The sequence below is a fragment of the Ctenopharyngodon idella genome, chromosome 2 (assembly GCF_019924925.1).
Source record: "Ctenopharyngodon idella isolate HZGC_01 chromosome 2, HZGC01, whole genome shotgun sequence".
NCBI lineage: Eukaryota > Metazoa > Chordata > Actinopteri > Cypriniformes > Xenocyprididae > Ctenopharyngodon > Ctenopharyngodon idella.
Genome location: NC_067221.1, coordinates 1,888,168 through 1,905,538, shown reverse-complemented (window position 1 = coordinate 1,905,538; position 17,371 = coordinate 1,888,168). Strand labels below are relative to the sequence as shown.

Sequence of the window (17,371 nt, the reverse complement as noted above, 5' to 3'; positions counted from 1 at the left end):
TCTCTCTCTCTCTCTCTCTCTCTCTCTCTCTCACTCACACACACACATTCGCAGGTAGCCTAAGTAAATTTAATTTTCAGGTTATCTATCCCTCTAAAATGAGGCTTGGATAATTTTAGGCTCGTTTTGTTTTAATGAATTTGAGAATCTGCTGAGGCCAATGGTTAATTGTTGAGCTCAAAACAAAAGTACGTTGTAGGCCTTCATCGTCCGGGTTCAATACTTATTGTTCAGAGCTATAGAAATTCTCCTAATTCTTCCCCCAGCCACTTCATCTTCTGTCTATATACTGTATTTGTAATACTGGGAATTCTTATTATATCCTGGCAGAACAATGGCCCGGGTGCAAGTGATTCTCGGCGTGGCTCTTGTCCAAAAGACACAGCGTGGCAATTCATTACCCCTGCAGAACTCAGAGGAGCCGGAGTGATTACCCCCATCCATTTCAGACAATAATGGCTGCTGATACGGTGCTTCTCCGCCGTTCAATTCAACAGGACAAAGAAGCGTGTCTTGATATCCGTGCCAGGAGGTATTTTGTAATTACCAGGGAGAGCTCGTCTGAGTCAGCTGCTTCTGCTTCAGCGGTGTGTGCGGAGATGCTGCCTGTCAGCTCTGGGTTTGAGCTCTGAAGGGTCATTCCTGCAGTGCACTTTCATTTCCATCAACTTTGAGTTGGATAAAATATTGAATTTGTTATTATATAATATCAGAATTCCATTCAAAAGTAAAGGGTTGGTAAGATTTTAAAAAAAAATGCTTTTGAAAGTCTCACCTATTTGAAAGGTTTTTACTGTCCTCAATAGCACTTTCCATTCTGTAACATCTCTTTAACAAACAAAACCTCCGACCTTAATGACATTTATTGTCTGTATTAATCAGTTTTAAATCAGTTAAAATGAAAATAATAATCTATAATTGTGCTTGTGTGACACTTTCCCAGAGCACCTCCATAATAAATAAAAATAAAGACAGGAAGCATTGACATGTTTATATATAAAAATGATTTTTTTTTAATGGTGTATTTGACGATCCATTGTTGAAATGATGAGAAAAATACCCAGAGCAGATGAACTGGATGTGACGGATAAATGAGCAGAGCTCAGGGATTCGCTAGTGCGTCTCTCGCACTTACAAACACACACATTCTCTCAAAAAGAGTTGGAGTCACTTTGCTAGACTCACATGAGGTTGGAAACACACTCTACAGCAGCGACTGGCTTCATTTTAGAGACTGAATAAATTCATTCAAATGTGTGGCATTCTCAGCATCACCACAAGGGGTGATATAGCATAAAATGTTAGCCAGTTTTCTATTTCAGATCAACTACTGTCATGGCTGAGCAATAGCAAATAAGTAAAAGTTAAATAATCTACATACAGTAGCTATTTACCTGAATAACACTTCCAGTTTAATGGCACAGACATCTGAAGGTGAGTACTGAGGTTTGTTTCTGCCACCGTAGAGTATGTTTCTGACCTATAACACTTGACAGCACACCAATTCTCTACTCTGATTAGCTGTACGTCATTGCTGAATTAAGACTGAGAAACACTTGGTCACCAAACTATTTTGCAATGAGACCAACATTTACTGAGGGTTTCCATTAAGAGCATATCAGCTGAAGGGAATGACAGCATCACATCAAGATATTAATAAAGGGCTGCCTTCCTAAAGATCATTCATGAATTATGCAGATCGTTTGTTCCCGTATAACATAACAACACTCTAGGTTTGGTTAAATATGCAGTAAGTGAATAGTAGTCTGTCTTTATGGTTACTGAGGAAATAAATTCCCATTGCAGAGCAGTAAGTAAAGTAAAACGTCCCTCGTAACACCTTAAGAGTCAGTTAAAGAGGAAGGAGTCAATCTTCCTCGCTTACTGTTTACTCTGAGGTTGTTGTGTAGCCAGTTACTTAAAGGGACAGTTCGCCCAGAGAAATGAATCTGTATGATTTTATTTCTTCAGTGGAACATAAAAGGAGATGCTTTTTGCAGGATGTTCACGCTGCTCTTATATACAGTGAAAGTGAATGAGGACTGCCAAAAAAAACAACAACAAAAAAAAAACAGTCCATATGATTAAAGGGATAGTTCACCCAAAAAATTACAATTATCCCATGATTTACTCACCCTCAAGCCATCCTAGGTGTATATGACTTTCGTCTTTCTGATGAACACAATCAGAGTTATATTAAAAATATCCTGGCTCTTCCAAGCTTTATAATGGGAGTGAATGGGGGTCGAAATTTTGAAGACCAAAAAAGTGCATCCATCCATGAAAGTAATCCTACGACTCCAGGGGGTTAATAAAGGCCTTCTGAAGTGAAGCGATGGGTTTTTATAAGAAAATATCCATATTTAAAGCCTTATAAACTATAATAACGAGCTTCCGACAAACATCTATACGCTTCCAACATAAGTCAACGGATGTTTGCCGGAAGCTGGTTATTATAGCTTATAAAGTTGTAAAATATGGATATTTTGCTTACAAAAACCCATCGTTTCACTTCAGAAGGTCTTTATTAACCCCCTGGAGTCGTATGGATTACTGTTATGATGGATGGATGAGCTTTTTTGGACTACAAAATCTCGACCCCCATTCACTCCCATTATAAAGCTTGGAAGAGCCGGGATATTTTTAAATATGTCTTTGATTGTGTTCGTCTGAAAGAAGATAGTCATATACACTTAGGATGGCTTAAGGGTGAGTAAAACATGGGATAATTTTCATTTTTGGGTGAACTATCCCTTTGAGTGACTTGGAACACACTTGCACATGTCTTTCTGGTGATTATTTTGTCAGTTTTCATCATTTTTGGGTCATACGGGTTGGGTTAGATGGCAGAATGGTCATTTCTCAGGGCGAACTGTTCCTTTAACAACAAACAACTCAAAGTTAACAAAGATTTGCATAAGGGGAGACATGTGACATCATTCTTGTCCCCTTACTGGCAACAGCTTCAGTCCCTGAGGACCATGGCAAGAGATTGGTCATCATGAAACACACACTCTCGCACACATTCACAAAGAAAAACGTCACACCCAAACATGCTTGCATACTTACAACAGTCATCCTTAACAGAATGCTTAAAATCTCAAACACACACAGTCATCCTACTAAATAATGAGTAGTCTCTGGGAATTGGGAATGGTGGTGACATTTATAAAGGCTGCGTTTGCTGCTTCTTCCTTCTGCTCTTGCGTTTCACGAGCTCTCTCTTTCACACACACAAACTCTACGACACTCCTGTTATTGACTGACATACAGGCATCATTATCGAGTCAAACGCATTGAGCAGGACTTCGCTCGGAAACACAGAGCCCATCCTTACTAAGTGTAAAATAAGACACAGTTTCCTCTTTGGATCTCCCAACTTGGCTACCAAGAAATGGCCTGGATTGGGTGCTGATGACCACCCTGAATTTGTCTCGGCCAGTAACAACGTATAAAGACCTCTCACATTCGGTAAGTTTATATTAGTACACTTAGCTCACAGGGGTGTTCTCGTACAGTATGCTGAAAGCTTAAATAATGGCTATGGTCCACGTGTCGTCTGTCCGTCCGTCGAAATTTGCAGCCGACGTGCAAATAAACACACACACAAAAAAAGGACAATAGAACAGACCCTTTCAAGTCATCACTGATTATGAAAAGCTAATAAATTGCATCCAATAAGTGTTAGGCAGCTCTGTTGGTCTCAGTGCTGTGAGTTTTACCTCTTTGAGGGACGAAAAAATCCCTTTTAAAAATAATTCAAACCATAACAAACTAAGACAGACCGTTATCGTCACAAGTTCATGGCTGAAATGGCAGCAGACATTTAAGCAAATACCTCTATACAGTTTCATTCTTTTAAAATCTGCAGTGAATATAATTTCGATAATTTTTACGCATGGTTTTTTTTTTCCTTCTGTGGGCGATTGCGCCGGTAGAAGTCTTCGCCTCTTGGTTTCAAGTTCAGGCTCAGTGCTTTAAGTTAGCCGGTCACATTTCTGACCTGGCACGCAAAGTTGTCCTGCATTTGGAGTCCTCCCTCTCCGAGACGAGCGAAGGATATCCTGGAGCACAACAGAAGGGGGGAGGGCCGTGTTTGATGGTGGCGCTAAAGTTCTGTCTCTTTCTCGTTAGCCGTTTTCCTCTCCTGCTTGATTGGACCTGGGGGTCGCATTCTTTTCCTCCTCGTCGACCGGTACTTCCCGTCCCCCTCCCCCCAGCACTGCTACCAGCGGTTGATGATGTGATTCATGTAGTCCTCTGTGGGCAATCGGGACGCCTCGGACTCTGGCGCGTCATCCCTGAAATTAGGATCGGAGCTGGGCGTCCGACGAAAGGGAAAGAGGGCGGGCTGGTTCTTTAGGCGCTGCTCTCTTCGCTCCAGTTGTCGCTTGTACATGTAGCGCTGCTGAAAAAGATCCCTGGCGTAGTCATACAACTGCATGTCCAGGTCGTTCAGCTCCTCAATCCGCTGTACCGTGTCGTTATCCAGGTCCACGCCAGCGGCCCGCGTGCTGTTGTACTGCATGAAGGGACGGATGAATTTGAGGCGGAAGGTCCGTTCGAACAAGTACTGCGTTTTGCGCTGGAACTCCGTCAAGCCGAAGAAGGCCATGTCTCGCAGGTTCTTCTTGGCCGACTCGAGCAGCACCTGCGCACGCTTCTTCTCTGGGATGAAGGACATGTTGTAGCAGCCCACCAGGCTGAGGTCAGCTAGCATGCGCACCTGACGGTTATTCGCCAGGTTGTACGGACAATCCATGAACTGCTGTAACGTGCAGCCTGACCAGTCGGTGCCCTCGTAGCAGGGGGGCAGCTCCTCCGGCGTGGGCGTTCGCCCGTCACACATGTGCAGGGAGGTTTTCCACGTGGCTCCGCGCTGGACGTGTCTCCATTCGCTCAGGTAGCGGGACACGGGGTCCCGTAACAGGGTGATGTAGTAGAACTTCCTGTAGGATGACAAAGAGACAGAGAAATGATTAGGACACATTTTCATCTGAATCAAAACAATCTAAATTAATATCTCAGATATACGGCTGCAACTAATTAATATTTTGATAACCTATAATGTCCCTTTCACAAGATGTAATATAAGTCTCTGGTGTCCCCAGAATGTGTCTGTGAAGTTTCAGCTCAAGATCATTTATTATAGCTTGTCAAATTTGCCCCTATTTGGGTGTGAGCAAAAACACGCCATTTTTGTGTGTGTCCCTTTAAATGCAAATGAGCTGCTGCTCCCGGCCCCCTTTCCAGAAGAGGGCGGAGCTTTAACAGCTCACGCTTCGCTCAACAACAACAAAGCTGGAGAATCTCACGCAGTCAAAATGAGGATTGTCAGTAACGGTGTTCAGCCTTACATTGTTCAAACCAGAGTCGACACTGATGGAGAGACTCAGGAAGAAGTTACAACTTTTAGACGTTTCTGAATGGTTAGTGGATGAATTTATGTAGTTGCTGTGGAGTTGATTCAACTTATCCACTAGCATGTGCCGTCATGTTAATCTTTTGTGCAAATCCAGCTTTGAATTGACCCTCGTTTGTGAAGCAGTCTGGCGTAAAATGACGGCATGACAACAACACTCTACTACAACAACTCTTCCTCTTCTCTAAAGCAGCCCAACATGGCCTCACCCCCTTTGTTGTGTGTTCTCGGGGGTGGAGTTTATGTAAATTTTGGGATTTACAGATAAGCATATAACCATAAAATGTAAGTTATGCACAGAGGAATCGATAATCAAATTCATTGTCAATTATTTTCATTGTCGATAATAATCTATTTTATTTATTAGTTGTTGTAGCCCTACTCAGATTTCACGTGCCTACAATTTTTTTCCTCTAAAAAATCTCCACATATGCTGTTTGTCCGATGTACACAATAGTTTGTATTTATCATCTAGATGTAACCCCTCCTGTTTGAACCGCCCGCTTTAAGTGGGACTCGAACCCGGGTCCGCTGGCATGGGTTGTCGGCCTCTAACCAGGAGGCTAAGTCTCTAGAGCGCCTCTTGAGATCAGGGAAGTGATGTTTACTCGCACAGCTCTTACAAGCTGGCCTCCATTACACTTACCCCCTAAATCTCACTCCCATCTGGGTCACGGCACCAATGTTACCCCCCCCGTTCGAACCTGGGTCCGCCGGCATGGGAGTCGGGCGCTCTATCCAGGAGGCTAAAAACCGCAGTCTCTCTTGAGATCAGTTGGCCTCCTAAACCTCACTCCCATCCGGGTCACGGCACCAACGTAACCCCTCCTGTTCGAACCGCCAGTTGCTAGATCACCTCTTGAGATCAGGGAAGTGAGGTTTACACGCACAGCTCTTACTAGCTGGCCTCCATTTCATAGAGACCCTCACGACAAAAAGTTATCAAAAGAATTTCTACAAGGACTAATTGACCTTTATCTTCTGAACAGGAAGTTCAAACTTAACAAAACATCATACACATAGCTAGTAGTGCTAACATGTCCTAACATTAACTTCCCCTTCCCTGCCTTTGCATTTTTTCTTGTTCAAGAAGCTGTTTGACTTAGATATACATCACAACAGAGAAGTGCAGACTATTGCATTTATCACGATTTCTGTTTCATGACGACTTTAATGCCCAGTGGTCATGAAACTAACTGGTACAAACCTGCAGGGTGTCTATACAATGCCGACTGTAAAATTTTGTGAGAACTGACCACAAGATGGCACCGTAATTAATATATTTCTGTTTCTGCTTATACACTGCCTGGCCAAAAAAAAAAAAAAAAAGTTGCTGTTTGGATTAACATCACAACATAAATTATAAATCTGCCTTTAACTAAAAACTTCAAAACAATTACTGCCGAAACTTCGCAATATTCCTGTTATTTACTTGTTAAATCTTTGTTAGTTATCCAGTGCTTACAAAACTACTAGTCAACGAATCATTCAGGCAGCCCACCAACTACTCGACTTTGAACATCTCTACAAGGAAATCATTTCAACAGCTGGGATGGAAGACTGCGTCTTTAACATTTTCTGCACATTAAATTTTTTTATGGGTTTTATTGACTCATTAAAACGCAAGCAGTGTGTAAATTTTTTTCTCATAAACTGAAACTCTAGCTACATTATTCACATCATAAATATCTGTATTGCAGTAAAGGACCAACAGCAGCCACATGGCAATCTTTTACTGGTAGGTAAGAGTTATAATTCCTCTCACCTCCAGCATAAAAATTATTCCGGCGCGTGAGAACACAACCAGTCGTGAACTGTAGAGCTCTTGATTCTGATACGCCTCAGTGAGACTTCATAATGCAGATGAAAAGAGCATAACTCGTCCCACAACACCTCTCTTCCATTCCGAACCTGCACTCCAACACCAAATTAGTGAATTCTCAGATGTGTCCCTCTTGTGCACTTGAGCGTACGTGCTGCAGAATGAATCAGACATTAGTGTAGTGAACGGCCGAGACTTATTTATTTTAACAGCTCTGGTAGAGATGCATGAATTTATTCATCTGTGAAAGACAGTACAAGTCAACCAAAAGCTTGCACATTATGTACAGTGTTGACCCTGAGGGTAAATAAACAGAACATTCACAACAAATTCCCTCTCTTAATCAGTATATCCATCTTGTTTTCTAGTAAAAACATCTTTATATCCTAAAAATAACATATATTTACCTAAGAAAATACATTCTGTGTTAAATTCAGAACACAGAACGAACAAGTAAAAACATCCTTAAAGCAAGAAAGATAGAGATATAAATGCCTTTTTTGGGATGTATATACAGTAGGCAGGAGGTGGACCAGCTCTCCTCGTGTTGTAGATGCAATAACCTCCGATTAAACATCAACAAGAGTGTAGAGAAGATTGATGCCATAACTGCCATAGGATATTAAAAGAATATTCTACGCCATCGGTTATTATTACCATTCATATTAATGGAAGTTTAGCTGCTGCATGACATCTACTAGCAAATCATCTACTATATATAATAAAATATATATTAATATGATATGTTTCTTAGGTTTTGGTTCTTCAGAATTCAAAGCAACTTTTGATTGTTTGTCAGTTGTCAGTGGGGAAGGATGCTGAAGGGTTCTGATGACAAGCCTAATGTTGACCCCTAGGTTTTAAACACTTTTTTCAGAGTAAAATCTTGACATTTATAAACACTCTCTCACTACTGTCTGCCACTTACTCACGCACGCGCGCACACACACACACACACACACACACTCATGCAAGCACAAACACGCACACAGTCCAAATTCTGCTAAAGGATTCAGTGTTTATTCTCACACAGGGTTCAATATTCTTCAGTGTCGAAGCCTCTCTTGTGTTAAACACCTCCATCACACTCAATCTCACTCTTTCTTTGTGAACATCACTCCATTCTCACACATTCTCATTCTGTTATCTTTCAACTCTCCCTGTGTGATGATAGGGTCAGAAAAACATACGTAAATAAATTAATTAATACATTTAAGGAAGCAGGGGCATTAAAAGACAGATTGTTTTAGGGATATAATTTAGAATATAATAGAAAGAAAAATATGCAATATAAAAATATTATACATTATATAAATAAATATTTATAATATAGACTCTGGGTTAAATTCTGGGTTAAAAACAACCCAAGTTGGGTTTAAAATGGACAAACCCAGCAATCGCATTGTTTTAACCCAGTGGTTGGGTTAAATGTTTGACCAACCTGCTGGATAGTTTTATTTAACTCAAATATTGTTAAAAAATGACTGTATTGCTTGATTAAAATGAACCCAAAGTATGTTGGAAATTAACATTTATTAATATGTTTAATAAATGAACATTTATTAATACGTTTAATGAATAATAAACAATAAACATTTATTAAATTGCCTATTAATAAATGTTCACCTTTGATTATTATTGTTTCCTCTAGTAATTATGTGTCTGATTTTTAATTTCCAACCTATTTTGGGTTCATTTTAAGTCAGACATATAGTCATTTTTAAACAATAGTTGGGTTAAATAAAACATTTAACATAACCGCTGGGTTAAAACAATCCATTCACTGGATTAAAACAACCCAATCGCTGAGTTTGTCCATTTTCAACCCAACCCAGCATTTCTTAGAGTGTTATATATATATATATATATATATATATTATAGCATTATATAGTATTTAATTCTATTAATATTTTTAAATTAATAAATAAATAATACAATTATTGGCTATCATATCAACTATCCACCATAACATGACCTTTCAGTGTCGGCCAACATTACACATTGGTTGTTCTAGTGTCCCTAGTTGTCTTCAAATCAAATTATAAGGAGCCAAAAAGTGTCAGTAAGTGAAAGCTATACAAAGAAGCAAATAAAATAGAAATTAAAAGTTTTACCCTACATAAAAAGGCCACACAGGCATCAGAGCACTGACATGCGTTTTACTGTAAAAACATGCCTAGACACGCACACACAATAACTGTCAAAACTGAACACACATAAAGGATGTGTGCTGCCAATCTAATGTTCTCAGAAAGAGCCAACAGGGACAGAAAAAGGCTTAAACACACACACACACACACACACACACACAGAGCCCGGACTGATGGCTCATGTCAAATCAAATAAGCTGAGCTGTTCTGATATACAGCAGCGTTCAGCACAACTCCCAGAAAGAGAGAGAGAACACCAGCGTTTGACCAGAATCTCTACCCAGCATGCACCAGCCTGCAAATAAACATAATCTAGTGATTTCTCCTGATCTGAGAGTGGAGCGGTCGCTCTTTCCTCCTCAGTTTAATATATTCACTCCTGTTGGTTTACACGCTCAGCGCCACCCTATCCGATGACCTTTTTCCTCTGTTTTCAATCATCGTGTGTCTAAAGCCACACTCCTCTGGGGCATTGCTGGGTCGTGAGCGGCTTACTAACATGCAGTTCACGTCACGGCCACTCGGTGGTGACATACACACACTGAGACGTACGTTCATGCACTACAATTAAACACAAATCCAGAGCCTCAGTATCAGTCAGATGTAACTACACTCCACCGAAGCTGAATCTCTTTAAAGGAAACTGAACGGCTGGACTGTTGTAGGAACTATATGTGGGAGGAAAGAGGGAAAGTCAGGGTCATTTTCATTGGGAAAATGACAGAAAACTGCTGGCACAAGCATATCTCGACACACACATACGCAAACTAAACAAAACTTTTCCTGTAACAAAGTCCTTCCTGCATGGACACGGACACACGGCAGCAGAGGGCAAAGTCACGCTCACAGATGCCAGCGGGAGCACGATTTTTTGGGAAAAGATAGACATTGCAATATTTTGTTTTTCTGCAGTGTATTGCTATATAAAAAAAATACAGGAATTTTCACCATATGATTTGAAAACAATAAAAAAATTATTGAAGTATGTGCTACAAGAAAACAGTATGTCAGACTTTCTATAATCTCATGTTTAATTCAATGTGTTACTTACCATTTCTTTGTAATTATTTGTGAAATTCACTAGCAAAATGGTTTCTTTTTCAGCACCAGTTCTTTGCCGTATCGTAAATCTGACTGTGAGGGAATCTGGGGAAATCGGAGTCTCTCTGCAAAGCGTCATTTGAAATTTATGAGCAATTTCCTCAGTCACAAAAACAAACACCTGGAGGGAAGCAGTGCGGCCGAGTCACATCCTCGCCCCACATCACTCAACCTCACACTGCTTCACTTCATCATTACAGTGTGCAAATCATGTTAGAGACACACAGGTACAGTTGAGTGAGACGGGACTGGAAGAAACTCGAAACTACTGTACATGTAGTGATTTCAACTCAAAAAAGCCCAATTCCATCACTCTAAATATGGCTCAGATCCCTCCTTCATTGTACGTGTTAGGGATAAATACACCCAAATTATTGTCCACCAAGCAAAATTCAAATCAGATTCAAGTAATAACACACCTTTTTCAATAAACTGCAGAATTTGAGTCATCAGTTATTTCTGTTGCACAAACAATGTAGGATGAGTTATTCTGCAAAGTCGAATGTTTACACTCTAAAAATGCTGGGTTGAAAACAACTCAAGCGGTTGGGTTAAATGTTTTATTTAACCCAACTATTGTTAAAAATTACTATATGTCTGGCTTAAAATTAACCCAAAATAGGTTGGGAATTAAAAATCAGACACATAATTACTAGAGGAAACAATAATGATCAAAAGGTGGAGATTTATTAATAAGCAATTTTATACATTTTTATTGTTTAATTATTATTCATTAAACGTATTAATAAATTAATAAACATTAATAAATGTTAATTAAAACAACCCAATCGCTGGGTTAAAACAACCCAATCGCAGGGTTAAAACAACCCATTCAATGGGTCAAAACAACCCAATCGCTGTGTTAAAATGACCCAATCGCTGGGTCAAAACAACCCAATCGCTGTGTTAAAACGACCCAATCGCTGTGTTAAAACGACCCAATCGCTGTGTTAAAACGACCCATTCGCTGGGTTAAAACGACCCAATCGCTGTGTTAAAACGACCCATTCGCTGGGTTAAAACGACCCAATCACTGTGTTAAAACGACCCAATCGCTGGGTTAAAAAAGCCCATTCGCTGGGTTAAAACAACCCAATCGCTGAGTTAAAACAACCCAATCGCTGGGTTAAAACGACCCAATCGCTGGGTTAAAACGACCCAATCGCTGGGTTAAAAAAGCCCATTCGCTGGGTTAAAACAACCCAATCGCTGAGTTAAAACAACCCAATCGCTGGGTTAAAACGACCCAATCGCTGGGTTAAAACGACCCAATCGCTGTGTTAAAACGACCCAATCGCAGGGTTAAAACAACCCATTCGCTGGGTTAAAACGACCCAATCACTGTGTTAAAACGACCCAATCGCTGGGTTAAAAAAGCCCATTCGCTGGGTTAAAACAACCCAATCACTGAGTTAAAATGACCCAATCGCTGGGTTAAAACGACCCAATCGCTGGGTTAAAACAGCCCATTCGCTGGGTTAAAACAACCCAATCGCTGAGTTAAAACAACCCAATCGCTGGGTTAAAACAACCCACTCACTGGGTTAAAACGACCCATTCGCTGGGTTAAAACGACCCAATCGCTGGGTTAAAACGACCCAATCGCAGGGTTAAAACGACCCAATCGCTGTGTTAAGACGACCCAATCGCTGTGTTAAGACGACCCAATCGCTGGGTTAAAACAACCCAATCGCTGGGTTTGTCCATTTTCAACCAAACATTTTTTAGAGTGAAGGGTTAGTGGCTTGTTAAATCTCTAACCGCAGGTATGATCAATTATAATGGTGATGACTGCCTTAGCAAACACCACTAATTAAAATCTATTAATACATGATGGACTCATCCTTAGGGATTGCTTTAGCAATGAAATGTGTTTGAGTAGCACTTTACTATAACAATTTCTTAGTTCAACACACATCTGCTATAGGGATCTCTGCCCATCCTAATTCTCAGCGATCTGTCATGGTAATTGATTTACGCCAGTTACTGCTGATCGAGTCACTTCAGTTCAGAACATGGATGTACATGTAAATCCACTGACCTCTTACACTGTGCTATCCGGCATGTCAACTCAAACGTCAATTGTCATAAAAGTGAGAATTGCATCTTCAGCTGTACCAAACCCCATGAGGACAACAGGCCATAAGAGGAACCATATGAGGACATGCTTCTGCCACAGACACACAATCAACCCCACAGCGGATCTGCATGTAAAGTCAAGGCTGGGATTAACAAGTCATGTCTGTGAGGAAGACTAAGGAGAAGCGGCTTAATGATGTGTATAGATCTGAACTCTCAGTGTGTTTGGGAATGGCTGAGGGTCATTCAGTCCTTCAGTGTGTCATGCTCTAGCTAATGGTCAGTTAGTCATATCAGAAAAAAAACATGAACTGGTGGGGCAGCAGACAAAAATAGTAAAAAAATGAAATATTATTACAATTTAAAATAACTGTTTTCTATGTGAATATATTTTAAAAAGTAATTTATTCCTGTGATCAAAGCTGAATTTTCAACATCATTACTCCAGTCTTCAGTGTCACATGATCCTTCAGAAATCATTCTAATATGTTGGGTTTTCATGTTTTATGGGGTCTTTACATAGACATAATGATTTTTATACTGTACAAACTATATTTTATCCACTAACCCTAACCCTGCCACTTTCGGCATGTTTACATTTTCAAAAAACATCACTTAGTATGATTTATAAGCTGTTTTCCTTATGGGGACCAAAAAAAGGGTTTCAGATATTGCCATCTTTGTGGACACACACACACACACCAAAATGAGTGACGTCTTTAATAAGACCTCCACACATCCTCTCTAAGACTGAATCCCTGAAGGATGGAAAAATTTAAAAGATTTGGAGAATGTTATTAAAAAACAAGAGAACATTCATCCATACATCTTTCTCTGTATGTTTAAGAAAGTCACTCACCTCAGGCTTGTCTGGATATGTAATAACAACATGTCTGAAAACGTTTCAGTACAGCAGGGCACAAATCTCTCTCTCTCTCTCTCTCTCTTTCTGGCAGTCCCAACTCAAGCCCTAAGCTAATTAGGATGTGCTGATTGATTAGGCTGCAATAATTAGCTTTTGTGATGTAAATGAAGCTCCCATTTGGTCTGAAATTGATTAGCCACTGTCTGTCCCCGGGGACGAGGCGGATTGAGAGCCACCGCTTGCGTCCATCTCTCTCTCTCAGACTCTCAATGTTTGTAATCAAATACGATAATGGACTTCAGTGAAGTGCTGTAAAAAGAAAACTATCGATGTCTAAACAACTAGATATTTCTCTCCACTCTGAAATGATACGATGGCACAGCCTGCGAGATCTAGTGGAGAGAAATTGAACGTGGAAAGATTTTTTTTTATTTTATTTTTTATTTTTTACTGTAACTGGCCACCACTTTACACATTTTTAAAATAACTTTTTAATCATTAATAAGCCACTTTATTAGTCCTGTGGTTTGAAAAATAAATAAAATAAAAATAAATTAAAAATACAAATATCCCTTGGTTATTTAGGAGCCCCGCACAAGACGTGCAGGAGGAAAAAAATGTAGGCTAAATCATGAGCACGATTTAGCAAATCGAGGGAACGAAATAGTAAATAGTGTGCACAATTTAGCAAATCGAGGGAATGCAGTAGTAAATCAAGGGAACGAAATAGTAAATAGTGTGCACAATTTAGCAAATCGAGGGAATGCAGTAGTAAATCAAGGGAACGAAATAGTAAATAGTGCGTACAATTTAGCGAATCGAGGGAACGAAATAGTAAATAGTGAGCACGATTTATCAAATCGAGGGAACGAAATAGTAAATAGTGTGCACGATTTATTGAATCTAGGGAACGCAATAGTAAATCTTGCGCATGATTTAGCAAATTGAGGGAATGAAATAGTAAATCAAGGGAACGAAATAGTAAATAGTGTGCACAATTTAGCCAATCGAAGGAAAGAAATAGTAAATAGTACACACAATTTAGCGAATCGAGGGAACGCAATAGTAAATCTTGCGCATGATTTAGCAAATAGAGGGAACGAAATAGTAAATAGTGCGCACAATTTAGCGAATCGAGGGAACGCAATAGTAAATCATGAGCACAATTTAGCGAATCGAGGGAATGAAATAGTAAATCAAGGGAACAAAATAGTAAGTAGTGTGCACGATTTAGCAAATCGAGGGAAAGAAATAGTAAATAGTGAGCATAATTTATCGAATCGAGGGAACGCAATAGTAAATCTTGCGCATATTTTAGCAAATTGAGGGAACAAAATAGTAAATTGTGCACACGATTTAGCAAATCGAAGGAAAGAAATAGTAAATAGTTCGCACAATTTAGCGAATCGAGGGAACGAAATAGTAAATCATGAGCACAATTTATCAAATTGAGGGAACAGAATAGTAAATTGTGCGCACGATTTAGCGAAGCGAGGGAACAAAATAGCAAATAGTGTGCACGATTTAGCGGTTGCTTTTAGCGAAATTTAGCTAATTGCAACAAAATAATAAATTAATAAGTAATTTTTCAAATCTTTTTTAAATTTTCAAATGAATGAATTTATAAGTGGCATTCTTAGTCTTTCATACTAAACATTTCTAAAAAAAAATCCTAGCTGGGAAAAATTAAAAAATCCATAGGTGTGAATATGTGTGTGTGTGTGTGTGTGTGTGTGTGTGTGTATCCCAAGCCATGTAATGGGGAGGGTTGGGGAAAGACCTGGCAACCTACCCTGGAAAAATCATTGCTAAGAAAATTCATGGACAGTCTCTTGCGTATGACCACAGAATCACCAAGAGTTAGACATGACTGAAATGGTAATAGATAGGTGTGTGTGAGAGAGACACAGAAAACAGGACTGAAAGGCACAGAGCGAGAGACTGTCTGTTGTTTTCCTGTCTGGAGAGGAGTTCTCCTGAGGAAGGAACAGGACCTGCTTCCACTCAACCAACCTCTGACCCAAAACCTGTGAGTTTAATCCTTCCTGAAAATACGTTCAGAATAACCACACTGACAAGAGCAGAATTCCCTCTACCGATCATCCAATCAGAGATGAGAAAAGTAGTGTTGCGAATGCTGTCTCAAACTTGTTATGCACCCTTCGTGGATAAAACTATGTCCTAAAATTATAAATTAAAATGTTTGCCCTAACCAGCACTGACAAATGATGAGTAACAAGATATTTTGTTGCTTATTTGGCTTCTATTTCTGTATCACTGCTGTGAGTAGCCCCGCCCACTATGAAATATGAAATCTCATTGGTCCAAAATCTCACTTTGAACAACTGTCCATGCAGTGCTGGAAACTTGAAACAGAGTGTTAGGCATTTACTTACAGATTTATTTACCCTAATATTTGTACCAGAAAACTCTTTAGCGCTCAACATTAACCCCACGTGTTTTCATCCGCCTTGGTACTGGATTTATCAGCACTTTCATCTAAGATACCTTAAAGGTGACCTATTATGCTCCTTTCACAAGATGTAATATAAGTCTCTGGTGTCTCCAGAATGTGTCTGTGAAGTTTCAGCTCAAAATACCCCACAGATCATTTATTATAGCTTGACAAATTTGCCCCTATTTGGGTGTGAGCAAAAACACGCCGTTTTTGTGTGTGTCCCTTTAAATGCAAATGAGCTGCTGCTCCCGGCCCCCTTTCCAGAAGTGGGCGGAGCTTTAACAGCTCACGCTTCGGTTGCTCAACAACAAAGCTGGAGAATCTCACGCAGCCAAAATGAGGATTGTCAGTAACGGTGTTCAGCCTTAATTTATGATAAATGTAATACATTTATGTAGTTGCTGTGGAGTTTATTCAACTCATCGACTAGCATGTGCCGTCATGTTAATCTTTTGTGCAAATCCAGCGTTGAATTGACCCTCGTTTGTGAAGCAGTCCGGCGTAAAATGACGGCATGTCAACAACACTCTACTACAACAACTCTTCCTCTTCTCTAAAGCAGCCCAACATGGCCTCACGCCTTTTGTTGTGTGTTCTCAGGGGGCGGGGTTTATGTAAATTTTGGAGTTTGTGATGTCACCAACCCGGGAAGAAGCTCATTGTAGTCCCTACCAGCCGTTTGTTGTAGTCCTTAAGACCCCTTTAATGATTTTCCCCTCCAAAAAACCATGTGGCAACACAAAAGTGGAATATTCCTCAGTCTGAGCCACTAAAAAGAAAACTGGAGAACAATATCACAGTGTGTCTTGAGGTTCACCATGAATTCATTCATCATTGGCATTCACTGTGGACCATGTATACAGGTCTGTTTCCTGAGCACCTGGTCTTGATAAGTGTTGGCTGATGGAGCGTTGCGATTTGTTTGAACAGGTTGGGTGTATTAATATTTGTACCCCAGTGACTGATGATGCAGGTGCTCTATTGGCCGAACACAACGAAGTCAATCACAACTCACAGCTGTGCCTCAAACTTTTCAACCTCTGGCTCTGAGGAATGACATCAGAAAGTGACGAGTTAAGACAGATTAACTGTAGGAAACACACACATACACACCCATGACATGCACACAAACGCACAGAATTCTGGGAAAGCTTCTGTATCTAGGGCTCAAACACATCCGCGCTGACCGATGTTGCATCACAGCAGTGGAATGTTTTGGATGGAAGGAACTGTGAGTTCAGCTCAATGTAAACGTCCTGCTGACTGCCAAATATTCCCGAGTTATTAAGAAGTCTTTCCGAAACTTCTGCCACCACAGGGATCAGGATTCACAAGATTCAAACAAACGTACACTACAGAGAGTTTGAAGTCATGACAAAATTTTAAGGAAAATAAACTATGCTTCAATTGTCTTACATGTAACTAAACACAGCAGGAATCTCATTATGGTTTGAATAGCAATGTCAAAGCTGT

General features: G+C 40.0%; 1 protein-coding gene across 1 annotated transcript in view; it reads right to left on the bottom strand.

Annotated features, from left to right (window-relative positions):
* Window positions 1-985: 985 nt before the first annotated feature.
* hs6st1a (heparan sulfate 6-O-sulfotransferase 1a) overlaps window positions 986-17,371 on the bottom strand; it is a 136,854-nt gene continuing 120,468 nt past the window's right edge. The window contains exon 2 of the mRNA XM_051916282.1: window positions 986-4,949. Coding sequence (XP_051772242.1) covers window positions 4,226-4,949 — 724 coding nt within the window. The 3' untranslated portion in view covers window positions 986-4,225. The remainder of the gene's footprint in view (window positions 4,950-17,371) is intronic.